The sequence below is a fragment of the Equus asinus genome, chromosome 9 (assembly GCF_041296235.1).
Source record: "Equus asinus isolate D_3611 breed Donkey chromosome 9, EquAss-T2T_v2, whole genome shotgun sequence".
NCBI classification, from domain to species: Eukaryota; Metazoa; Chordata; class Mammalia; order Perissodactyla; family Equidae; genus Equus; species Equus asinus.
Window position 1 is genome coordinate 39,289,991 of NC_091798.1, and position 26,229 is coordinate 39,316,219.

Sequence of the window (26,229 nt, forward strand, 5' to 3'; positions counted from 1 at the left end):
CATTTTAAAAAGACCACAAACATCAAAGTTTCTCTTCCGGAGATTTCTGAGTTATCTGGGATTGCTCTGGGCTCCTAAATTTCCATCCTATCAGCTTCGTCTCCTTTTCCAAGTCACTACCTTGAGCCCCTCCAAACACCCAAGACCTAGACAAGCCCTGTGGAGAGACAAACCACTTCCCGGTCCCAAGAGGATTGAGAGAGCCTGGAATTCAGAATTGCTTTTTAGTAGAGGTGACCAGAGGTAAGCTTCCACGGTACCAAAGAGGGAGGGAAATCATCTGAAGCAAAGTTGAATTAGTTTCCTGAAGAATGAGTACTGAATCATGGAAGGAACTCACCTCACTGATACCTCCTCCAGCCTGCCTTGAAAGGACCCAGCCAACTGGGTAGGTTAAATTCTTAGTCGGGTAGATTCTTAACCCAAGGACCTATAGAGCATATAATCTTATCAAGGAAAGCACCCACTAATCTGCTGGCAATTGGCCAAAAAAATAGTATCTGTGAAACTTTGAGCCAGGCCTTGAGCCAATAAATACACATTCAGCGTTCCCAGTGGCAAGATTCGGCACTAGAAATAAATTAGGCTTTTGGAACTTTACACAAAAGTCCAAAGGAAAGAGTATGGTACTTTGGGGGACCCACAAATGATTCAGAAGCTAAATAAGGGTGAGGGGCCAGAAGCAGAGAATGTAAACAAACCACGTGGGACAACCTTGTTAACTCAAATAGAGCCCACTTTTCAGGGTACAGAACCAGGTAAAGTTGTCATAGAATTCACCTGCTTGAAGTTTGTGTAACTATTCTTTTTTTTTTAATGTAAGGGACTGATTTTTTTCCCCTCTGCATCCTTGGGACATGGCACAGTACCTGATCCAGGGAATATCAAAGTTTTTCCCTTTAGTTAACCAGTCTAGGACATCTAATTCTCAAGTTAGACCAAAGTAGGGAAGGCAGCTTCTCAGTGGGGCTGGGGAGAGGGATTTTGCCCCCACTCCTCTGGGGGACACAGACATCTTTAGTTGTCACAACTTGGGGAGGGGGTGCTACTGACATCTAGTGTGTAGAGGCCAGGGTTACTGCTATACACGCTACAATGCATAAGGGAGCCCCCACAAAGAATTATCCAGCTCCAAATGTCAACACTGCCAAGACTGAGTAACCATGTGCCTAGCCTAACTGCAGACAGTAAGGAAAACACTAAGTTCAACCCTGAGCTCTGCTGTTCCAAAAACAGAGGATGAAAGGAGGCTATTATAGGAAAAGTTTGTTCAGACTCCTCTGAACACAGATCTCATCAGAGGAAAATACAACTTATGCTGAAAGAACCTAGAAAAAAAAGTGACAGGGCTCAAGTGAAGGAAGAATAAGCTCTATATGGAAATCCTCAGTGTGGAAGAAAGAAACAATACACAGGGAAGAATATGGAATGTTCCCAACCGAATGTAAAATAGGCCCAGTCAATGCCATTTATTATACAGGTTGAACAGCTTCTGAGACCCAAGGGCTCCCATATGAGGTTTTTTTTTCTTTTTCTTTTTTGCATCAAACAGGTTCTTCCAAGAGCCTGCTCACAAGGAAGACAAAAAGAGAGTAATCCTCAATAAAATGAAACAAACAGGAAAAGCTGAACAGTTTACATATGAAGAACAAAGGTTAAAAAACTCACCAAACAAAAACCACACCAAACACTCATCCCATTTAATTTCCTGTTACATGCTCTGAGGAAGCCAAGAACATCAGGCCCCACCGCAGCAATGCTTTGAAGTTCTTGCTCAGGCTTCTTCTATGTGACAGATTCATGCACACACATCCACACACACCACTGACCCAGGCAGAAGTACACATGCATGCACAGGTGGCCAGAGAACCACGGGGTGGGGAAGGGGGGTGGGTGCTGGTCAAGGATATGCTGTCAACTGGAAACTGGGACCCAGAGAACCCTTCCGCTGCAGGCTAAGCAAGAGTCAAAATTAAAACAAAAGCAGAACACAGGATAAATGTAGGATGCTCAGAGAAAAGATTGGATAGATGAAGAGGGAAAGATGCAGGGGGAGTTTTGGGAAAGCAGCCTCAGAAGAGGAGGTTTTTCTTTACTGGGAACTCAGGTGGGCAGAGGTCCTGTGACTCCAGTGATATACTGAGGCTGAAGAAATACATCACAGCATTACCTCTGCATCCTGTACTCTCTCCCAAGGTAGAGGGAAACCACAAACACCCACCCTCTAGCCCTCCCCATTGTCACTCTTAAGGACTTTCCCAAGTACCCCCACAAAATGACCCCCCTACACACAAAGTTAGGCCCAGCAAAGAGCCAAGCATAGAAAGCCTCAGTAACTCTTCTTGGTGGAACCAAAGCCAGAGAAGCCCATCACAGCTGCCATCTCATCATCCTCCTCAAACGTCAAGTCCTCCTCTGCCCTCCTTTTCTTCTCCTTCTGTTTCTCTTTCTTGTAGGCTTTGGCCTTTTCCTCCTGGGGGGGGGGAAATCACTCAGAATCAGTTCAGACTACCGAGCCAAACGTTGTTGAAAGAGACAGGTGCACTTCAAGATTCCCTTCTATCTTTAGGAGAAAATAGTTAAAAGCAAGTAAAATTTCAAGAGCAGAGGAAAAGCCACAGTAAAGATTATTAAGGTAAATCTTTTAAAAGTAAATCCACAGTAAATCTTACAACGAAAGAGAAGTTTTAGCTTATAGAGAGCACTTCTAAATCCTACATTCCAGTTCATTTCTAGTTTTTAACAAGGTTATGGGAGCAAAACCATATAATAGCAACTAACATTCTGGAGCATGCAGTACATGCCAGAAATTGGTCTAAGTGCTATATCGTACAGTACAGTATTGTATAGTATAGTACCGTATAGTATATACTCAGATCTCTAACATGGGGAAACTGAAGCACAGAAAGGTTATATATCTTGCCCAAGATTCAATCAGTAAGTGGAGGAAACAGAACTCTGACCCAGTCAGCCTGGCTCCACGGGCCTCTTGGGGATTAGGTGCATTTAGTTAATCCCTCCTGTAGTAAAAAAGTATGGCCCAGAGAGTCCAGGAAAAAAAGATAGGTTTAGAGCTATTTCCTTCAGATCATGAGTCCCAAACAAGGACAATAAATGTTTCCCCTAACATACAGAAATTGAGGAGATACAACTATCCTCCGGGGTTGGGAGTGGAATGAGGAAAAGAGCCTCCCCAAGACTCATAACATAAAAGTCAAAGCTCAGGGAGGGAGGAGAGAAGGATAGTAGAGCCTTACCTCTTCTCTGAGCTCCTTCATCCTTTCCTCAAAATCATAATCCTTCTGCTTCTCTTCCATCTTCTTTTTGTTGACCTCAAAACGTTTCTTCACCTGATCCAAGGTGGAACGTTCCACACGCATAGACATGCCCAGGTTTCGCTGATCTGGGCAAGGTCAACCGTGAAGAAGGTAAGGTCAGTACAACATCCTCAGCCCCTCAAAAAGTCTTTTCCTGACATTTTTAAAAAACATCTTCTTATAACACACACAGCAAAAATAATCATGGCCTAAATAAACTCTCTTGGCTTTACTTGTCCCCAAAAGCAGCAGCCCCAGATAACAAGATGTATGTGGCTTTCAACTACCCTTTCTGAGCAGATGCACACCAGTGGGGACAGGTGGGACCATGGTTTAGGTTTGTAGAGAGCCCAGAACAGTGTCTCACATCATGGCCTCCAAAGACATTAGATAACGAAGTAAAGGATGGATGGTGCTGAAGCAACTGGAGAATTCCCCAGGCATTAAAAAAAACGGCCCAACAGAAAACACCCTTTCCCCTACTCCACCTCCAAACCCAATCCCAGCCCCAGTCACAAACTACCTCCAAGCCTTACGTTTCTTTCCATTAATGTGATCCAGGAAGTTGATGGAGTCCTTCACCACACAGTCACAGACATTGCAGTAATAGCTAACAAACAGAAAGAAACAGCACTTGGGTCAAATCTGCTTGTAAAGATCTTATTATTTGCAATCAAGAAACTCATATTTTTTAACTTTTTTTTTTTTTCCTTTTTCTCCCCAAAGCCCCCAGGTACACAGTTGTATACTCTTCATTGTGGGTCCTTCTAGTTGTGGCACGTGGGACGCCGCCTCAGTGTGGTCCGATGAGCAGTGCCATGTCCGCGCCCAGGATTCGAACCAACGAAACACTGGGCCGCCTGCAGCGGAGCACGCGAAGCTAACCACTCGGCCACGGGGCCAGCCCCAGGAAACTCATATTTTTATGTTAAACTTCTTTTTACAAGGAGGCGGCACTTCTCATTTCCATAAAGACTTAGCCGTTGGAAGACTGTAAGAGCCAACCTCTAAGATGGCCCCCACAATGATCCCCAACCTCCTGGTATTCTTACCCTGTGTAGTTCCTTCCCAATTTGTACCAGGGTTGGTCTCTGTGACCAACAGAATATGTCAAAAGTGATGCTATTTGTCACTTCCAAGATTAGGTTATAAGAAAAAAACGTGGCTTCTGTCTCAGTCTGTCTATATGGATCACCTTCTATGGGGAAGCCACTTGCTTTGTTGTGAGCAGCACTATGGAGAGGCCCATGAGGCAAAGAACTGAGACCTCCAAACCACAGCCACAGTGAGAGAGCCTGGAAGCAGATACTCCAGCCCCACTTATACCTCAGATGAATGCAGACCCAGCAGACATCTTGACTGTGGCTTTGTGAGAGATGCTGAGCCAGAACTACCTAGGTAAGCCTTTCCCAGAGTCTTTACCCACAGAAATTGAGCTATTTGTTGTTTTACACTGCTAAATTTTGGGTTAATTAATTAATTTACATAGCAATAGATGACTAATACAGAGAGGAATGGTAACAGTGGGTTTACTAAGCAGCTCAGAAAAGTGTCACTCATTGCTATCTGTGTTGCCCTCCTTCTGGAAAACCTAACGGGACAGAGAAGTAGTGATGGGCAAAAGGAGGAATAATTCTTGTGGGACCTTTTTTCCTATAGGTTATAGTCTTGATCTAGGAGGAAGGTGCACAACCAGGCAATCCATAACAACTACAGCCTTTGCAGCCAGTCTGGAACCTCAGTCCTCTTTATTCACCATCAACAGCTCCTAGGCTCCATTCTATTTCCACCTAATTTCTCCCTTAGAAATCACCTCAGGGTCTGGGCCCGTGGCCAAGTGGTTCAGTTTGCAAACTCTGCTTCAGTGACCCAGGGTTCACCAGTTTGGATCCTGGGTGCCGACACAGCACTGCTCATCAAGCTGTGCTGTGGCAAAATCCCATATAGAAGAACTAGAATGACCTATAACTAGAATATACAACTACGTTTTGGGTCTTTGGGAAGAAAAATAAAGAGAAGAAAATTGGCAACAGATGTTAACTCAGGGCCAATCTTTCTAAGAAAAAACAAAAATCTCTTCAGTAGTCCTTTCCTTCATTTCTTCCTCTGGTAGGAGAACAAATAATCCCTTTTAAGATATCAAGTAGTAGTTACAGTACTAATCTGAAGAAGCCTACAGAGTGATCCCTCCTAGAGACACTATTATGTTAACTTGAGACCTTGGGGGCCAAAAAAACAAATCTAAGGATGGAATTACAGACAACAATATTTTTATCCTGGGACCAGGAATCCTCCTCAACATGTCCTAAAACCAACATAGTTTATTAGACCTACTCCTGGCTGTAAAAAAAGATGAAAAGCCACTCACCCTCCCATCTCAGATTGTGGGGTGGTCTTGGTAATAACAATCGTCTTCCCAAGCTTGGATTCCAGGTCCACCTTGTAGTCCCTATGCCGGAGAAGCTCCCGCTTGACAGGCTGCACCGGTTTTCCTGAAATATAATGGGGAAGGAAGTTCCTTCAATATTACAGTTCCTTAGCCAGAAAAGAAAAGATATTCATGAAACCCAAAATTCAGAGGTCTACCCTCATTAAGCAAGGGACACAACAGGCACTTCTAGCAGCAGCTAGGGAGAATCTAAACACAGGAAAAATAATAAGCAATCCTTAACTCTCTACAGCTTTTCTCCACTTTAAAGGCATCAAGTCTAAAAGCAATGTTTTCTATTCATTGATTAACTAAGGGAAGAGTTCTGAATTTTCACAAAAAACAATGTTTTAAAAGAAGAGCAAGGACACTCAGTAATGCTTTCAGACATACACCCCAAGCATAATGTAGAAAGGACTCTTCTGGGGGCTGGCCCCGTGGCCGAGTGGTTAAGTTCGCGCGCTCCGCTGCAGGCGGCCCAGTGTTTCGTCGGTTCGAATCCTGGGCGCAGATATGGCACTGCTCGTCAGACCACGCTGAGGCAGCGTCCCACATGCCACAACTAGAGGAACCCACAACGAAGAATACACAACTATGTCCCGGGGGGCTTTGGGGAGAAAAAGGAAAAAATAAAATCTTTAAAAAAAAAAAAAAAGAAAGGACTCTTCTGAAAACCGGGAAAATTAAAAAAGGGGACCAATATTTAGGAAATACCCATTATATTATACAACTTACATAAAAATTAAAAGGTTTAATAGATGCAAGGTGGTGTAGAAGTAAAGAAGAAAGCACACATTTGAAAACATGAGAAAATAAGATACTTCTTTCTGTATAGTGAAACCTCTATCTAGGAGAGGAGCACCAACTCCCCGATATTGTACAAGGCACAGAGAATAGCACTACTAAGTACTACCTGAAACAATCCCACGTTCCCTGGTGAGTACCCCTCCTCTTCTCAGACTATAGGAGAAGGTCTTGATTGGGCCAGTAATGTTCTTCTCCACGTTAAGTAATTTCAAGTTAAAAAGGGGGTCTTCAGCAGCAGTAATGAACAGCAGCAAAATGCTCCACCTAACTTCTTCCCTGTCGCTACTAAGGGTTCCACTCTTTTCTCTGTACTTCAGGAAGGTACTACGTGAGGCGAGCAACGGCAGGGCAAGGAAGCAGAGGAAAAGAGAGCTGGAAAGCACCTCAAAACCACTCGGTCCATCTCCTCGCTCTCATTTTATACATGAAGAAATCGAGGACCAGGGAGGCACCGCTCAGTCTGGGGTTAAAGAGAAGAGGAGGGCAGCGCATTTCAACTCCCCACCCGCTCTCCAGCCACTGCCTCGCCTCTAGGATACCCTTAACCCTTGATGGAGCAGGCACCCACCATCCTTCTTTTCTCTCTCTTCCGTGAGCCTCTTCTCGGCGAGCTTCTCATATTCATCTTTGTCCCACTTTCGGCGAAAGTCCAAGTTTTTTGTCTGGGGGGAAAAAAGAGCTCAAGAGTCGTCGCTAATCCTGTTCGACCCCTAGAGAAACAGAAGGAACCGCGTCCTCACCGCCAAGGCGACCCCGGGACCTGTCAAGAGCGAAGCCTCTCTGGAGCGCACCAGGAGGCTGAGACGGGCTCGGGACCCCAACCCAAGAGACCTCCGCGACTCCACTGGCCCTGCGCCAAGGCCTTACGGGGGAACTCCGGAACCCAGGCCATTGGACCGCAAGTAGGTGTCAGGAAGCCAGTCAGATGCAGGATATTCGGCGCTGAGAAGCCACCCCCTTCCCATTCCAAAGCAGCCTCCTCACACACAACACCTACCCCGCTGCCCGACGCCATCTTCACTGCGAAGTGAATGGGAAGCCGGAAAATGCCGTAAAAAGCAATGTTGAGCCGTAAAGCAAGCTTGCCCTCCAATAAGCTTCGAGTCTCGCGTTCTAAACGAGCTAAGCACTGGAGGGGTTCTAAAACAGGCTTGTTTGCCCCGCCTCTGCTCCATGGAAGTGGCGCATGCGCAAGGATATTATGAAGCGATACGGAAGTAAGGGCGTCCGCAAACATTTTTTGCCCTGGCTTTCAAAACAAGCTTCGAAGGGCTGTCTGAATTAGTTCAACTCGTCTGTTTTACAAACGAGAGAATTGAGGTTCAGATCAGTGCCTTCTAATCTAGTCTAATCACCTCTGTGTGCATTGCGAAGAGTTTCTAAACCTGCTTTAAGGCTAAAGAGCTGTTATTAGGGGCTCTAGATACCCCGTTTACCTGTATGCACTAACGATATGGCCCCACAACACTGCAGTGTTTACAAAGACTGCAGCCTTCCCAATATACATATGGAAAGCACTTTTTGCACTGTCTCCTTATCTTGAAGCACTGCTATCACCTTCGGTTAAATCATTTTCTCCTTCAACTGAGGAACCTTATTCAATCTATAGGGCATAATTTAATCAGCATGATTGGACTTAGGAGGGCCAGTCATCAGCAACACTCTAGGGTGAAGAACTCTGGCAGACGGCTCACTATGTTGATTTAGCAACATGACTGTATCTGGGGGTGGGGACAGGGGGAAAGAGTGTCTGCTCTCTTCACTGAATACAGAAGCATCACCCCAAGGCGATTACTCCTAGCTCACAGAATTTTCCAGTGTACAGTCAAGCGTTTTCTATGGTCTATGCAAACCAATCCCTTGACAACAAATTACCCAAACTACTACATTTAATATTTTATTTAATATATTATCCAACCACTTCTAGAACAGCCACTTCCATGGCAGAACATGGAATAGTCAGAGCAATGATTCTGGCACAGGAAATGGTCTCCAAAATCTCAAAAGATCAGACCTCCATCCTGTCAAGTCACCTATTAAGTTCAACACTCAAGATTATTAAACATACAGCCTCACCCTAATATTGTTAACAATGGATGGGCTAGAGAGATGCCACATCAATATGGGCACTGCTATGCCCTTGGGATACTATCTCTGTCTTCAAACAAAGAAGAAAGTAGCCATTACCCGTGCTTCCTGTCTCCCAAAAGCTCCCTGGACAGGCGAAGGGCAAGTTGTGGATAAATTCCCCATAATCCGGTTCAGAAGTCATAGTGGGAAGCTAAGTATCTGACTTCTGATCACAGTGATTCAGAATCCTCTCAGCCTGAAGTGACTTTCCCAAAGCTTTGCTCACAGCAACTATCTCAGCACCTCTTGGCAGCATTCAATGGCACTTCAAATCTGCCATCAGCCTCTGCACTAGAGCATGTCTCTTTCACATACCAGCCATCTGCACTCATGCAGAATAGCTGCTCACACTAGCCCAGAAGTCCTCAGGATCTTCTACAGTTCTGTACCCAGGGAGGATGGAGGAGGCAGAGGTATTTGTCACCCATCCTGGCCAGGAGTTGTGAAGTCCATCAGGAACTCAGTCGTAGATGAAACACTTTCTACAAAGATCAGCAGAGGGCAATCAGGCAAGGATCAAGACTCAGATAGTCGCTTCTGAATTTCAGCCACAAGGTTTTCCCGTTTAATGGCCACCTGAAACATAAGAGAACCCTCATTTGACAAACTAGAGAGCGATACTAACTCTTTAACCACTGCTTTTCCAGGTTCATTTTACTCTGCATCTACTCCCACTACTTATGCAACCAGTAGGAAGTAGTGTGGGCTTCAAGCTGACCTGGAGAACATATGCCCTGAAGACTAAACAGATTCAAACACCTGATCTATATCTATTTTGTTGACTAGTCTCGAAATACCCATTGAGATTTTATTTGTCCTTCTTCTGTCCACTCAGCCAATACTCACTGGCTACAATGATTGCGTAGAGTGGGTCTTCCTCCATCTCTATCACTATTAACCCTGGAGATATTTCCTCAGCCAGAAGACACATATTTCTTAAAGAATATAAGAAAAGTAGAAATACTTGCTCCCTTCTATTTCTACCTGTCCTCACTTACCTCCTCCCTGCTGGCCACTGAACGGAGCTTGATGACCCCTTCCTTCAGTTCTTGCTCACCAACAATGACCACCAGTGGAATGCCCATGTTCTCACAGTAGTGCAGTTGGGTTAGTAGTTTAGGGTTGTTCTTATACAGCAGCTCTGCCTGAAAAGGGTGAAGATAGAGTAGGGGGCTTAGAAGTGACCACACCACTCAAATCTCAGGAGCAAGCTTTTCCAAAGAAATAAGCAGCTAGCCCTCCTACCCGAAGAAGACACTCTAGTGAAGACCAGAAAGGTCTTGAGTGCACCTGAATTGCACACATACTAGGTGGCTTGGATATCAGCTCCACCATACCTTGATCCCAGCATCCCAAAGCTCTGCAATTAGCTTCAATCGTTCTTGGAGAAAGTTCTTCTGTGGTGAGGCCACAAACACTTGGGTCTCTGTGGTCCGTATCTTCTCACCAAAAGTCTGAAAAAAAGAGAGAAGAAAGTAAAACTAATAAAAAATTCCTTTGAACCAGGTAATTCCAAAAAACAAGACAAAAAGAATCATCAGAAACACAGTCCAAATGTACCTCTAGAAACAAAGTTTTTACGCCTCCAGCCCCACTCCACCCCTACCTAGGACCTACCTTCATCTTTTGCTCCACAATGGAGAAGATTCGCTCTACCCCAATGCTGAGCCCTACACACGGCACCTTGTGGCCCTTCGGGTCAAACATGCCTACCAGCCCATCATAGCGCCCACCAGCAGCCACACTGCCCACATTCAGGGGCTCCTCCTCAGCCTGAGCTGGGGTCGGTAGCAGCACTGCTTCATAGACCACTCCGGTATAGTAGTCCAGACCCCGAGCCAGACTTAGGTCAAAGGAGATCTGTGGAGACAAGGCTGTAGTAAGTCCCAGACAAGACTCAGGACCCTGAGAGCCACAGAGCTCAGCAGGAGGGCCACTGCTAACTCAGCTTACCTTCTCAGCAATTCCAAATAAAGTCACGTATTCAAATAGCAACTTTAGGTCCCCCAGGCCCTCTAGGGCCTGCTTGTTCTGGGATAGTCTGGGATCCTGGAACATCTGTTCTACCAAGGACACCCCACCTGAAGAGATATGCGAGGAGAGATAAGGTCTGTGCTATTCACCAAGATGTGTTTCATCCAAATTTATCCCTAATGTGCTCCAGCTAGTCCTCCTCATTTTCTTAAAAAAAGATCCTGATCTCATATGACCAGACTTTCCTCTGCCTCTACCCTTGCCATTTAAAGACATAAAGTGGTTGCAATAAGCAAAGGGGGAATTAAATTCAGGCCAGGGTCTGGAGCTTAACAAATCTACAAAAAAGAAAGGAGCTGTTTCAGAGATAGAAGTTGTACACATATCATCCTTACTCTGGTTCTACCAGATAGCTCTGAAAAACCTGGTTCTTACCATGACATTGGACATAGTCCCCAATTCGATCAGCCACTTCAGGAGCCAGGCCTTTCTTTGCCACCATCTCATGTCTCACATCTTTCCAAGACATCTGCACAAACACCCAAACATTAACCCTGCCCCAAGATCCTTCTTTCCCTAACCAGAAAAGGATATCTCACTTTCATTCAGTATGTATCTCAGGAGTAGCTAACACTCAGCAAAGTAAGCAAAGTCAGAAGCAGCTTAGGAAATCCAGCCACAATCCCCACTGCACAGCAAAACTCAGGTCTTGCTTCAGAATGTCTCCTCACCTTCATCCCAGGAATAGCTCAATTCCAGCCACCATCTCCTTATTTTTCTCTAGGCGTATGGATTTGAGGGCAGGGCAGAAACTCTAATAGGGTCTACTGAAGCATGTCTTGTTACCTTGCCTAGTTTGTCTATCGAGGAGCAAATGGTATGGAACTTGCTTTCAGGAACACCACAGACAGCAAACATCCCATCCAAAATCCGCCGGTCATTGACCTGTGAACTCAATGGAAGTAACCCAAGTGTCTTGTCAGTGCCCTTTCCCTCAAAACAATGGCAGTACCTACTCTTCCTGACTCATAAAGGGATAGAAAGGAAATTTCACAGGATGACTATATAGATATATATATGAAATGCAACAGCTGTACTAACAAAGTCTTAGAGCTGAAGGCTTAAAGGCTGGGGTCATCCATGTTTTGGGACAGCCTCAGGCCAAATCCAGACTTCCCCCCTCAGTCTTCAGCCCTGGCCTCACCTTAATAAGAAAGTCCCCCAGCTGCAACCCACTTAGGATTTCACACATGATCTTCAAACACTCTGCATCAGGGATCATAGGGTCAAATTGACCAGCAATGTCGAAATCCTACAGCAAAGAAAAGAAGGGGAAAAAAAGTCTCCACTGAGCAGCCAGTTCTCAGGTTGTGACCCCCAGAACTATCAAACCATGCTGCCTCCATAAGGTGACTTACACACTGGCAGAACTCCCTGTAGCGGCCTTGGACTATGGTTGGGCTCTCCCGCCGCCACACCTTTCCAACATGGTAGCGTTTCATCTTCTTCACTTTATTCATGGCCAGATAACGAGCAAAAGGAACCTCACATAAACTGGTTAAGGAGGAAGGATACTGCATCCAAAGACTAGGCTCAGTGCACACACATTAGCGAGGATTGGGCCTCTATCGACTGGATCTCATCCACTAGGATGAGAACAAGGACCTTCTCTATCTTGTTTCCCACTATTGCCAAGGCCTAGCAGTGCTTGGCATTCAATATATACTGAATAGTGTCAAATGAAGGAATTTGACCTAGCAAAACTGCAGTTCGGTAGAAAGCCGGAGAAGTAGAGATAGAAATGACCTAAGAACTTCAAGTCTGAGCCATTCCCTCCATTCAGACCAATTCTCAATTTCTCAGAATAGTCAAGCCTCAGAACCTGGTTTTGCCTATAACTTCTATGCGATGTTTCTTTAAGTGTAGGGCAGTGACCACCTGCATCTTAATTACCCAGATGCCTGTTTACAATGCAGCCTGCTGAACCCAACTCCAGCTACAGATTTAAGAATATCTGGAGCAGGGGGCCAGGAATCTGTGTTTCTGCGAGCTTCCCCCAAGGGATTCTGATACAAATTAAAGCTAAATGACAGTGCTGCAGGCCAGGCTCTGCTGCTAGAATTGCCTTCTGGGAGAAACTGGAAGTACAGGCTGCTGCCAAGAGACCTAAAGGGTCCCAGAGTCACTCTTGTCTCTTTTGTCAGAGAAAGCCCTCTGAGTTTGGCAAGAAATAAGTCAGACTCCAGCACTCAGAAAGATACAGTAAGGTCATAGCGCAGGGACAATAGCTCTCCACCCTGATCCTGCAGATCATAGATGAGTCCAGAGTCCTCTCCATACTTCTCAGTGAGCACTTCCTGCAGGGGTCAAACAGAAAGCACCACTGTTTAAAGGAGGACTCCAGAACACAGGCTAGAAGCCCTTTGGGAAACTGAAGGCAGGTGAAGAAAAGGGGATCCAGCACTCTTTTTTCTCCTCTTACCTTTAGCTCAAATGCTGGGGTATCCAACCCTTTTGCTCCATGACGTTTAAAGCAGCTAACAACCAAATCAAGAATTTTCTCCCTCACAACCATCTGCTGGGGAGTAAGATCTCTGGTGCCCTAGAAACCAAAAGCAGCCATAGTGAAAACAAAGACAAAAAACAAGTCCACTTAAGACAAAGAGTCAAACTACATCTATAATCTAAGGTCTGGGACTCTGAACCCCACTGAGTACCTCAAGAACGGTGAAGATTTTTTTTTTAATTAGTCTAAAAGAACATTAAAAGAGGTCAGGAAGAGATAAGCAGAGCAGAGGGCAGTCCTCCAAGATACTCTAATGGGAGAGAGGAGGCAAAGGGCATTACCTTTGGGGTCTTGATAATAAAATTTGATTTCTCTTGATGTGGTTTCAGTTGGGACACTAACACTGCCTCTGCAACCTGGTAGAAGAAAGAATGTGAGATGCGGTCCCTCTCAAGACTGGCCAGATCTGCAAGCTACCCACATAGACCTTTGTCCCTGAGCAACAGGAAGCTTGAACGCTATTTTGTCCATCACAATCTCAGCCTCCCCCCACCAAAACCCATGTTGTATCTGCAACATACATGTAATACACATGAGGCCAGATCTTTACTGTACAGGCTTCCTCATTGCATTTGGAGGTTTTAGTTGTTGTTGTTGTTGTTTGAGGAAGATTAACCCTGAGCTAACATCTGCCTCCAATTTTCCTCTTTTTGCTGAGGAAGACTGGTCCTGAGCTAACATCCATGCCCATCTTCCTCTACTTTATACGTGGGATGCGTGCCACAGCATGGCTTGCCAAGCAGTCCATAGGTCCGCACCCGGGACTGAACTGGTGAACCCCAGGCCTCTGAAGTGGAATGTGCGAACTTAACCGCTGTGCCACCAGGCCGGCCCGTTGGAGTTTTTAAATGTCTGAAAAAGTTTAAGCACCGGAGAAGAATGAAGGCACAAAACAACCCACCACTCCACACCAACCATCTAGGGGTAGGGATTAGTATGATCTTCTCCAGTTCTCAGTTCCTACTCAAAGAGCGAAACTAAAAATTTTTACTAAGGTAGCAATGGTCATTAAGTTTGCAGACAGGAAAAAAAGTAACTTGAACACAGAAGAGAACCAGCCCAAGGGCACAGAACATGTTTGTGGAATGAACAGGAATGGATTTCCTGATTGAACTGAAAAACCACACTGGTACAATGCTGTGACTGATAATTAATAACAAAAGATCTGAGCCCTGTCGTTCCTGATAGTACAAAGCATCTGCTAGGACGAAAATAAGGTCTTTCCCAAGGTACAGAATCAGTGATTTTGTATATTACCAGCAGGCTACATGCCCTTCCAGAAATATAGAGGGTGTGATAGTTTCATACTTTGGCGGATTCTCTCCTTCAAAGGATAGCAATTCACGTCCACAATCCCTCCTCTGCAATTCCAAAATCTAAAAATCTCTGAAAACCAAAAGTGGTGGTTTTCTCGTTTTGTTTCTTTTTTTTTAAGATTCATTTTGAGACAGTCTAATGTGAACTCAGTCTACTTATGATCTTAATCATCTCACTTAGTGGGAATATTCATATATTTTGCTTGAGAAATTTTAGTGTATTTGACCCCAACAGGTTCAGACAGGAGATTGTCGACATATATTAAAATGCTCCCCTACTATACATCCGTAGGTAAGTCATTTAACCATTTAGCCTCCGTTTCCTCAATTGTAAAATGGAAATAATAATCTCAACCTCTCAAGAATGCTATGAGGGTTAAATGACAAAGCATTTCAAACACTTAGCTCAGTGCCGGTAGGTACACGATGAGCACTCAATAAAAACTGATTGTAATACTACTGGAGTACAGGTCGCGAGTCCATGCTTTTAGATCTGGAGATCCTGCTCCGACAGACCGGAGCTATCTCAGTCTGGCTCACCTGGCTATGAGAATGGACCGCCCCGATGCACACAGCACCTGGCGGCCGCAGGAGCTTCCCAAGCAGCGAAGCCCAGACTCTCCCATGCAGGAGTCCGAGCTGGGGCATCGTGCGGCAGGAGGCCGGCCTTCTGGGACAGAAGCCAAAGCACCCGGGAACGAGGTAGGTCGCACCCCAGGAACGGTGCAGGGCGCTGTAGAGGCGAAGCCCTAGCTCCAAGCAAGAAGGGACCGGTTTGCGTCTCCCAAAGCCCGCAGGTGTGCTACAGCCTCCTCAGGCTCCGTTTCAGGCTTGGCACTTCCGGTAGGAGCCGGAAGTAGTTGTTGTGCACGGCAGAGGCTCTCTAGGCGGGCAGACCAGTGACTCGATAGCCGGAAGTCATCCGAACCGAGGCTGCGGTCTCCACCGCCGATCTCGACAGCGGTCGGCTCCAATTGGCAGCAGGTATGGCGGAGCGTGCGGCGCTGGAGGAGCTGGTGCGACTTCAGGGAGAGCGCGTGCGGGGCCTTAAGCAGCAGAAGGCCAGCGCCGAGCAGGTGCGACCCAGGCGGCAGGGTGTGGGCCAAAGCAAGGCGAGGGAGGACGTAGAGCTGGGGTGGTCTGCACAGAGGACAGGGATGTGGGGGAAGGGAGGACGGCTGGTAGAGAGGAGGACGGCTGGGTGGGTAAGTAGCCGGGGTAGGACCCGAGAGAAACAAAGCTAGGCCTGGGGAGAGAGATTTGCCCCAGATCCTGATGAGGGAGAAATACTGAATGAATGGCGGAGGAGGGAAGGGAGCAGCAGATGTGATAGCCCACCACCTACTTTTCCCTCCACAGATCGAAGAGGAGGTGGCAAAACTACTGAAACTGAAGGCACAGCTGGGCCCTGATGAAGGGAAACAGAAGTTTGTGCTCAAAACCCCCAAGGTAAATATCATTGCTTTAGGGAGCCTCTGAGAGGATCCCTAATTCTACTTACAAGAGCTCATGTGCCTTCTTCCCTGAACCAGATCTTTGAGGAGGATCTGAAATGCTACAGAGAAAACAACAGTTGCTCTGGGCGCTGGGCCGGGTTGGACTCTGAGTCATTCTGGGATGGGAAAGTGATGGCAGAAACTAGGCCAGCTGAGTGCTTAGGGGCATCGGTCTGCTACTGCTACACCTTCTTTCATATCTTCCACTATGAGCTTGACAGCTTCCCAATACCTAAAGACTCTCCTGATGAGATCTGTGGTGTTATTAACAAATATAATTTTCTAATACTGTATAATGAAGTGTATCAACATTTGGAAGATGTGTATAACTGTTATCAATGAACCAATATTTTCCAAATGGCCAATATATGATGTTATATGATGTTATAAAATCATACATGGGTAAAAAATCCATTCAAAGAACAAGGGAGAGTAATATTTTTTAAGCTGTGGTAAAATATACATAACATAAAATTTTCTGTCTTACCATTTTTTAGGTGTACAGTTTAGTGGCATTAAGTACATTCACGTTGTTGTGCAACCATCATCACTTTTCATCCCCAGCACTTTTCCATCATACCAAACTGAAATTCTGTGTTCATTAAACAGCAATCCTCGCTCCACCCTCCCTCCAGCCTGTGGTAACCACTGTTCTACTTTCTGTCTCTAGGAATTCTGGGTCCCTTATAGGTAATGGATTTTAATGTAATGGTATGAAAAGTTCTTTGATGTAGTTTCAGATTCCACTTTGCAACCAATCTTTAAGAAACTGCCACTTGTTGAAGTTTGGTATAGTTTAAGAAGCATATCTACTGTTAGCTAAAAAGTTTATTAAAATATTCGTCCTTTTACAATTACACATCTGTGTAAGGTTAGATTTTCTTTGTATGCTCAACCAGAACAACATATCACAACAGAATTGAATGCAGAAAGCATGTATAGAATCCAGCTGTCTTCTATTAAGCCAGACATTAAAGATTTGCAAGAATGTAAATCAGTGCCACTCTTCTCACCAAATATTTTGTTTTGGAAAGTAGTTACATTTTCCTAAAATATTATTTATTTTAGAGACCAAAAACTTGGGAGTAGGGTGTAAAAGCCCAGACTGGAAACTCTGACCTGGAAGAACAGAGTTCTAATCTTGACTGCCACAAACCTGCTGAGTGGCCTTAAGTAAAGACTTAACTTCTCAACATCCTGAAATTCACCTATAAAATGTATCTCCCTGGCTCATGTCATAGGGCTACCAGAAACAAATTAGAGAACAAATCATTAGGAATTTTTTTCAAGTTATGTTGGGAGAGAATGTTAATTATAAATGTTGGACTTCAACTAGTTAAGCCAGTTTGAGTTGGTTACGTGCCTATCATCAGGTAGGTGTTCTCTATTAGGCAGGGAAATGTTCTACTATCCCAGAAAAAGGTTTTAGGAAAACTCCTCGGAGAATGGAGTTCTAAGAATTCTAGAAAATAGAACCAAGATAAAAAAGGAATGGCATTTAGAAGGTTGATAGCAAATGGGTATTGTAATTAACAGGGAATTGTTTGTACTTGTTTTCTAACTCAGTGGCCTGTAGGAAAATCTTAAGTTTGGGGCAGGATTTGCATTCATCACCATTGAGATCATCCTTTTTTATATTTCTAGACCTTATTGTTCTTTGTTTGTTTTTAAATTCCATCCCTGGTTCTTTGGCTGATTTTGCCTCCAAGGGCACAAGAGACTACAGTCCCCGGCAGATGGCAGTTCGGGAGAAGGTGTTTGATGTAATCATCAGCTGCTTCAAGCGCCATGGTGCAGAAGTAATTGACACACCTGTGTTTGAACTAAAGGTGAGGGATGGGTGAGGAGAAATTGCCTAGTGGGAGAGTGGGTATATGAACAACAAAGAAGATGACAAGAGAGTGAGGGCCCAAATGTCTCTCTCGTGTTGTGGACAAAGACCAGTATATTCTCCAATGATAAGGGGGATGGGACTGGCTTGGAGGGAGAGGCCGTGCTTTTTATTTACCTTGGTTGTGGCCAGCGGCTTCCAAAAGAGAACCTCTAAGGGTGGAAGTTGTTATGGCTCCCATCTACATTGAATTCCATGGCACCTGTGCTTGAGATGTTTCTACGTACATACATATAAAGTATATATGTATAAAGTATAAATATGCAACCAGTCTCGTATTGATGGACCTTGAGATTGTTTCTAGTTCTTTACTATTAAAAAACCAGATTGTATCACTCTCTGCTTAAAACCCAGTGACTCCCCTTGCATTTATAATAAAGTCCAAACTCTTTACCCAGGCTCACAAGGCCCTACATGATCTGGCCACTGCCCACCTTTCCCACCTCATCTCATGCTATTCTTCCCTTCACCCACTGTGCTACTCCAGTTCTTTCTATTCCTGGAACATACTAAATGTGTTTTTATCTCAGGGCTTTTGTTCTTGTTCTTTCCTCTTCCTGAACTCCCTTTTCCCCTTAGCTCTTTGCATGATTTTAATTTCAGATTAAATTAGAGATTGCAGATTTTAATCTCAGATCTCAGCTCAAATACCATTCCTCAAATAATCCTCTCCAACTACCTTGTCTAAAGTAGCCCTTTGCTCTCCATTACATCAGTCTGTTTTATTTCCTTTAGAGCAGCTGTCACTATCTGAAATTATCGGTTAATTTGTTTCTTTGCATTAGTGTGTTGCCTGTCTCTTCTCATTAGTATAGAAGATCCACGAAGGCGTGGACTGCCTTTGTCTTGTTCACTGATGTATACTCAAGGCTTAGAACAATGTCTGGTACTGGTATGCATTTATCTGTAAGGTGAATTCATAGAAATGGAATTGCTGAGTCAAAAGGTTGTACTCATTTATATTTTTACCAACTGTGTCAATTTGCTAGGGCTCCCATAACAAGGTACCACAGACTAGATGGCTTAAATAACATAAATTTATTGTCTGGAGGCTGGAAGTCCAAGATAAGGTGTCAGCAGGGTTGGGTCCTTCTGACGGCCATGAGGGAAGGATCTGGTCCAGACTTCCCTCTTTGGCTTGTAGACTTTGTCTTTTCCTTGCGTCTTCGCATGATCTTCCCTCTGTCTATATCCAAATTTCCTCTTTTTATTCGGACACCAGTTATGTTGGATTAGGGCCCACCATAATGACCTCATTTTAGCTTAATTGCCTCTTTAAAGGCCCTGTCTCCAAATGCAGTCACATTCAGAGGTTACTGGGGGATAGGACTTCATTATATGAATTTTGAGGGGGACACAATTTAGCCTATAACACCAACCAATGCATGAGTGTTTTTGATTCTACACACTGGGAATTTTCAGGCTTTTTAAACTTTGCCAATCAGATAGGTGAAATATGTTTTCACCTTATTGAAGACATCACGGGCAGGACTGCTGTCTCAGTTTTGGCTTTTGACATTGTTCAAATCACAGATGTCTTAAACACATTTGTCTGTTGTTTTCATAACCCACTCCTAGGAGTTTATTCTCCAAAACATATTCAAAAGAAAAAACTATGGGGGTGGCCCCGTGGCCAAGTGGTTAAGTTCGCGGGCTCTGCTGCAGGCGGCCCAGTGTTTCGTTGGTTCCAATCTTGGGCGCCGTCATGGCACTGCTCATCAGACCACGCTGAGGCAGCGTCCCACATGCCACAACTAGAAGGACCCACAACGAAGAATATACAACTACGTACCGGGGGGCTTTGGGGAGAAAAAGGAAAAAAAATTTTTTTAAATCTTTAAAAAAAAAAAAAGAAAAGAAAAAACTGTGTACCCAAATATATTTACTGAAATGTTATGGAACATCTTTTTTAATTGGAATAACCTAAACATCTAACAGCATAACACTAGGAAGGAAGGAAATATGATTTTCTTCTCCCTGGGATATTATGCAGCTTTAAAAAAATAATACTTCAAGGGCCAGCTACGTGGCATAGTGGTTAAGTTCACGTCCTCTGCTTCAGTGGTCTGGGTTCACAGGCTCAGATCCCAGGTGCAGACCTATGCCACCCCTCAGCCATGCTGAGGCAGTGACTCACATACAGATTGGCACAGATGTTAGCTCAGGGCTGATCTTCCTCAAGCAAAAAAGAAAAAAGGAGGAAGATTGGCAACAGATATTAGGTCAGGACAAATCTTCCTTAGGAAAAAAATAACAGGAAAAAAAATAATAATACTTCAGGAACCAGCCTGGTGGCATAGTGGTTAAGTTCACATGCTTCACTTCAGCGGCCTGGGGTTCACAGGTTCAGAACCCAGGCATAGACCTACACACCACTCATCAAGCCATGCTGTGGAGGTGACCCACTTACAAAATAGAGGAAGATTGGCACCAGATGTTAGCTTAGGGCCAATCTTCCTTGCCAAAAAAAATAAATAAACAAACATAAAAAATACCTCAGCTCTGTCACAAAATGGAAATATGATAAGCAGGAAACAAAATTGATGTTTCCTTTTGATTATAACTACATCAAATATATAAGCCTTGGACTAGATAGCAGAGGAAATGTAGACAAGTTGAAATCAGTCATGTTAGAGTAGTGGGCTTTTGTTTTCAAAGCTTCCTTTTAAATTGTTATATTTATCATTGTGGCCACATTTCTTTATGTTTTCTCCAGGAAACACTGACTGGAAAGTATGGAGAAGACTCTAAGCTTATCTATGACCTGAAGGACCAGGGTGGGGAGCTGCTGTCCCTTCGCTATGACCTCACTGTATCTTTCTAAAGCTGGACTCTCAACACTTTGGATGGATTAGCCCTCACTGGGCTCGAACTTTTCCTAGCTTTAGGTTTGGGGATAGCCAGACATAGGTGGGATCAAATATGATGCCTTTGGCAATCAGGGGAATTCTTTTTCTAAACCAGGAGTGGGACTTTGGCTAAACAGCATAGCCTTAGAAGGCTTCTGAATCCTGAGTAAGACCTCAGCTTTATGTTGATGCCTAGTTCTGACTCTACCAACAATCCCTTGCTTCAGAATACCTGTCCTCTGCCCTATCCAGTGGACAAAGTTCTCCTTAATTGACAGACAGCACGTTTCCTTTATCTCCAAGCTATGTCAGAGAATCATCTGCTTAGGGCTGCCACATAGGACCCTTTTTCTGCTTTCTGGCCAATCTGCCCAGCCTCCCGTCATGCTAAGCATAGCCCAGGGGAGACACCACCAAAGAGAAAGGAGGCTTAATCATTTCTGAGACTTCAGCTGCCACTTGTGGTAATGAAGTTGATGCTTTCTGATGTTCAGAAATGCTGTCAATCTTATGGGTGGTGGTTTTGCCTGCAGAAGGAGGGGTTAGACCCAGCTTCTGTTGGTGATGATAATCAACTTCCAGACTGTGATAGGAGGAGCTTTCTCCTTAACTCTTTGTCATTAGGTTCCTTTCGCTCGATATTTGGCAATGAATAAACTGACCAACATTAAACGCTACCACATAGCCAAAGTGTATCGGCGGGATAACCCAGCCATGACCCGCGGCCGGTATCGGGAATTCTACCAGTGTGTGAGTATTTGGGGCAGGGCGGGTAACCTGGCCCTTCCTCAAGCCAGTAGAATCTACTGAGTACTCATGGTGTCCTCAGCAAACTGGATGCCCCAGATAATGCTAACCCTTAGGTTTCTTTAGTATTTTCCTATAGATTTCACAAAGCCCCTGTGGGGAGGGCAGGACAAGGATTATTCTCCCCATTTTATGTATGAGTAACTTGAGACTCATCAAGATGAAGAGAACATAGGGATAAGAAAGGCAAGGTTGGGACTAGAATTCTTGGCCTGGTGCTTTTTATATTAAACCACTGTGATGGGACCATAGCAAAGGATGGGGAATTGGATTTGAGTTATCAAATCATCCGGACTGGTGGCAGAGCTTCTGAACGAATAGAGAAAATGACTAAGGACTAAGGCCATATAATTGCCCTCAGAGTAGGAGGAGGAAATAAGGAAAAGTAGATGAATGAGATAAAGAAAGAATAGCCCAACAGATTGAAGGGACACCAGGACTGGGAAGAGACCCAGGAATGCTGAGGCTTTCCTCTGGGCTGATGATCAGACAGAGAATGAAGAAGGTGGTCCATACAAGAGTGCAAACAGGCCTTCACAGAGAGAACAGAGCTCCCAGGAGTCCCCCCTTAAGAAAGTTAAACCCCTGAGGACTTCTAGCTACCCCTCTCCCTGCAGGATTTTGACATTGCTGGGCAATTTGACCCCATGATCCCTGATGCGGAGTGCCTGAAGATCATGTGTGAGATCCTGAGCTCACTTCAGATAGGCGACTTCCTGGTCAAGGTCAGAGCTGAACAGGGCTGGGAGGGCAAAGTTGGGCCTGGCCTCTCACAGGAGAAGGTCCTTGTGCAGAGGGACCAGTAGCCCAAGTGACCAAGGCTATCAAGGGTCATGTAAAGAGATTCTCTCCTCACTATGCCTTGGGTCCCTGCAGGTGAATGATCGGCGCATCCTAGATGGGATGTTTGCCATCTGTGGTGTTCCGGATAGCAAGTTTCGCACCATCTGCTCCTCAGTGGACAAGCTGGACAAGGTAACCACCCAAACACTTGACTCTTCTTTTCCCACATCCCACCCTGCCTTGAGAAATGGAAAACAACATTAGGAGAGAGAGGGGCCTGCCTCTATGCCCACCAGAGGAAGCTTAGCCCCAGGATGTAGGTTGAAGGGCAGCTTGTGCTCTGACTGCCCCCCAGGAGGGCCCACACTTGCTCTAAAGTCGGGAAGGTGCCCAGGGGTCCCTGACTAGTATCTGTCTCCCCAGGTGTCCTGGGAGGAAGTAAAGAATGAGATGGTGGGAGAGAAGGGCCTCGCACCAGAGGTGGCCGACCGCATTGGGGACTACGTCCAGCAGCATGGTGAGGAACAAACCCTGCCTCCCCCAGCAGCCATCCCACCGCCCTCAAGCTGAAAGCTGAAAGTCTTCTCTCTGTGTGTGTATATGTGTAGGAGAGGGAGCGGGGAGGAAGAGAGTGTGTGTGCACGCACATATGCATGTGCAGTCCAGGCAAAAACGGAGAGTTCCTACCTTTTTCTGTCACTCAGTCTGGCTCACAAATCTGTCTCCCCAGGTGGGGTATCCCTGGTGGAACAGCTGCTCCAAGATCCTGAACTGTCCCAAAACAAGCAGGCCTTGGAGGGTCTGGGAGACCTGAAGCTACTGTTTGAGTACCTCATCCTGCTTGGCATTGCTGACAAGGTGAGTCAGGTTGGGGCTGGGAACCTTTGCTGAATTCTGGGGCTTCCGGTCCTTGATCTACATCTGGTACTGACCGTGTTCTTGTCCCCACAGATATCCTTTGACCTGAGCCTTGCTCGAGGGCTGGACTACTATACTGGGGTGATCTATGAGGCAGTGCTGCTACAGTCCCCAGCCCAGGCAGGGGAAGAGCCCCTTGGTGTGGGCAGTGTGGCCGCTGGAGGGCGCTATGATGGGCTGGTGGGCATGTTCGACCCCAAAGGGCGCAAGGTGCCTTGTGTAGGACTCAGCATTGGGGTGGAGCGGATCTTCTCCATCGTGGAGCAAAGGCTAGAGGTAAGTGGGTAGAAGACAGTCTGGGCAGGTAGTGGCACTTGAGCCATCTTCTTTGATCTCCAAGGGGGCAAGTCGTGCTGCTTTGGGCAAGGAGCATCTTTGCAGAGAAATGGAGAAGAGATGGTTGCTGTCCTTCACAGACTCCCACCCCTTTATAGGCCAGCTTTGTGGATCTTTGATCATTCTTTTCTCACAAAATCCTTTGCTCTGGGTCCCTACTTCCCTCAGAACTATCAGGAATCTAGGCTGGTATATCCAACGACCTGGATCTTCCTCATGAGACAGAATACTTAATATTTTACTACTCTGTGCCAGTCACTGTGCTTAGTGCTTTTCATGCATTATCTAATAAAATTCTTAAACAGCCCTCTGAGAGTAGCTACTTTTATCATTTACATTTTTCAGACAAGGGAACTGAAGCATTAGAGATCAAATAATTTGCCCAAGGTCATGTAAGTGGCAGAGTCAGAATCTGAATCCAAGCAGTCGAATTCTAGAGTCTTGCTCCTAACCACTCTGTGACATTGTCACTAAGTGGAAGCACGTGTCTGAGGCTTTGGGATCTTCCAGATGGCTGTCCTGACTCTAGTATCTAGAGTAACACCAGGGAAGCCCCTCATGGCCTCAAGCCCAAGCCCTCCTTTGTTGCTGCTGCTCTTAACAGACTGGTGCATTTCATCCAGGGAATGCCCTGGCAGTAACCTTCCCACTGCTCCCATCCTTTTCTCTAGAGTGGAAACTGTCCATTTTTCCCAGCTGAGGTCACTATTTCAGTAGGCATCTTATATTGTAAGAACTCTGAAAACAGTTTTTCAGAAAAAGACAAGGGCAGCAGTAGCATTCTGCCTTCCTCCTTATCCACACCCTGAGTTGTACCCTATGGCTGAAATATAAGAGGCACGGTCTCCTGTCTCAGGGGAACTACAACTGCCAGGGGCGATTAGATTGCCTGGGTGGGCTCACAGTATCACTTCTGTGTGAGTGTTCTGGTGAACCCTTAAGGTACTAGATGGAAATGAGCTTGAAGTCACTGTACATAAGCTACCTTTGCCCTTGCCCTACATTATTTATTCTGACAAGTCATATGTACAAGTCAGTCAGTTCATTCCTTATATCTTCTAAGAGCTACTTTATGCCCAATTGCTAGATGAGAAAACTGGACCCCTGCCCTGGTGGAACTTGCTGAGTTGGGCCTGGTTTCTCAGAATCCTGACAAGAGCTTGCTCTGTTTGTTCCTTGAAGGTGGTGTAAAGTCAGCTCTCTGACTCTTATCTGCCCCTTCCCCAGGCTTTGGAGGAGAAGGTACGGACCACAGAGACACAGGTGCTTGTTGCATCTGCACAGAAGAAGCTGCTGGAGGAGAGACTGAAGCTTGTCTCAGAGCTATGGGATGCTGGAATCAAGGTACTGGAGGCAAGCCCCAGGGTGGCAGCACACTTGGGAGCACTGGACACAGACTAAATAAAACCTCATTCATAGTGACCCTGCCATCACTGTGACTTCTTGGAATGGAGCTAAGAGCAAGGTGCCCAGCTTGGGCCCTCAGGAGGTTGTCCCTGAGGAGCAGACGCCAGCCTTCATCTTCTGCCTTGTCCTCTGCAGGCAGAGCTGCTCTACAAGAAGAACCCGAAGTTACTGAACCAGTTGCAATACTGTGAGGAGGCAGGCATCCCACTAGTGGCCATCATCGGTGAGCAGGAGCTCAAGGATGGGGTCATCAAGCTCCGTTCAGTGGCCAGCAGGGAAGAGGTAAGTAGGCAAACAGGAAAGCTGAGGGACAGGGAACGTATGCCATTTCGGCAGGCCAGTGTGGTGTGAGAGGGTGAAAGCCTGGCCTTCATATAAGTACCCACTCATAAAGGACTTAATGGCTTCATCTTTACTGTGGTCATGGAAGGGTAAGATCTCCACCCCCACATATACCCTGCGTCTCTCCGTCTCCCCCAAGAAGCACTATCGACCCTGAGGTGTTTGATTGAGTTCCTGCTCCCAGCTGATGACTAGAGGAAGGCGTGGGCACTCAGGGAGCGGTGGAGTGGAAGATGCTCATACAACCTTCTTCCCCCATCCTGGCCAGGTGGACATCCGAAGAGAAGACCTTGTGGAGGAAATCAAAAGGAGAACAAGCGAGCCCCTCTGTACATGCTGAATTGAGCAAACTATCAGAGGAAAGTGGGACTGGCACTGTTTAAGGCTAAGACAAAACTGTGCATATGTACTTCGACAGCTTTGCACACTTCTGTTCCAGCAAGAAGGCCTGAAGAAGGGTCAGAACAGAGACTTTTTATTTTTATTATGATTATTTTATTGGTAATCACAGGCAAAAATGGCCGCGTACTATGCCATTTTCCATAGGAGGCCCTGGGGGCATAGTCCAGCCTGTGCTCCTGGGCTACAAGGACTGGGCCAGAGGTGGTCTTCTCCGCAGGACCCTACACCAGATGGAGGGAGTGCTCCCCACAACCCGTCGCCAAAGGTCCAATAAAATGCCTCTACCACTGGAGCCTTCCTGTGTCGCTCTTGCCTAGCCCTGCCTTCCCTGTCAGAGCCTAGGCCTCCCATTCTGACCACTTTAGCGGTGGGAAATGGGGAGAAGGACATACAATAGGCCCGTGAAGGGTGCCCCTGAGGTTCTTGCCGCCAGCGTCCATCCGTGCCGGCGCGCAAGCCA

The 26,229-nt window shown here is 45.7% G+C and overlaps 3 protein-coding genes across 5 annotated transcripts; 1 reads left to right on the plus strand and 2 right to left on the minus strand.

Annotated features, from left to right (window-relative positions):
- Nucleotides 1–1,445: 1,445 nt before the first annotated feature.
- On the minus strand, nt 1,446–7,881 carry ZMAT2 (zinc finger matrin-type 2). The gene is made up of 6 exons (XM_014829624.3): nt 7,550–7,881; nt 7,121–7,214; nt 5,686–5,809; nt 3,854–3,927; nt 3,258–3,403; nt 1,446–2,473 (listed from the first exon to the last, which is right to left on the minus strand). The coding sequence occupies exons 1-6, from the start codon at nt 7,787–7,789 to the stop codon at nt 2,330–2,332; spliced, it is 822 nt and encodes a 273-aa protein (XP_014685110.2). The 5' UTR covers nt 7,790–7,881; the 3' UTR covers nt 1,446–2,329.
- A 555-nt stretch (nt 7,882–8,436) lies between these two features.
- Nucleotides 8,437–15,251, minus strand: HARS2 (histidyl-tRNA synthetase 2, mitochondrial). 2 transcript variants are annotated; one of them, XM_044780631.2, is made up of 13 exons: nt 15,079–15,251; nt 13,504–13,578; nt 13,139–13,258; nt 12,918–13,013; nt 12,075–12,200; nt 11,861–11,968; nt 11,503–11,601; nt 11,092–11,185; nt 10,636–10,763; nt 10,396–10,542; nt 10,020–10,136; nt 9,681–9,827; nt 8,437–9,258 (listed from the first exon to the last, which is right to left on the minus strand). In XM_044780631.2, exons 1-13 carry the CDS (start codon nt 15,184–15,186, stop codon nt 9,199–9,201), a joined length of 1,425 nt encoding a protein of 474 aa, XP_044636566.1. In that variant the 5' UTR covers nt 15,187–15,251; the 3' UTR covers nt 8,437–9,198. The 2 variants fall into 2 exon arrangements, with proteins under 2 accessions (XP_044636566.1, XP_014685128.1); XM_014829642.3 differs by having other exon boundaries at nt 10,300–10,542.
- Nucleotides 15,252–15,375: 124 nt separating this feature from the next.
- Nucleotides 15,376–26,061, plus strand: HARS1 (histidyl-tRNA synthetase 1). Of its 2 annotated transcripts, none has more exons than XM_014829638.3 (13): nt 15,376–15,614; nt 15,898–15,987; nt 17,744–17,863; nt 20,642–20,737; nt 21,399–21,524; nt 22,199–22,306; nt 22,458–22,556; nt 22,788–22,881; nt 23,095–23,222; nt 23,316–23,558; nt 24,846–24,962; nt 25,161–25,307; nt 25,636–26,061. In XM_014829638.3, exons 1-13 carry the CDS (start codon nt 15,525–15,527, stop codon nt 25,705–25,707), a joined length of 1,530 nt encoding a protein of 509 aa, XP_014685124.1. In that variant the 5' UTR covers nt 15,376–15,524; the 3' UTR covers nt 25,708–26,061. The 2 variants fall into 2 exon arrangements, with proteins under 2 accessions (XP_014685124.1, XP_014685125.1); XM_014829639.3 differs by having other exon boundaries at nt 15,429–15,522.
- The last annotated feature ends 168 nt before the right edge of the window (nt 26,062–26,229 follow it).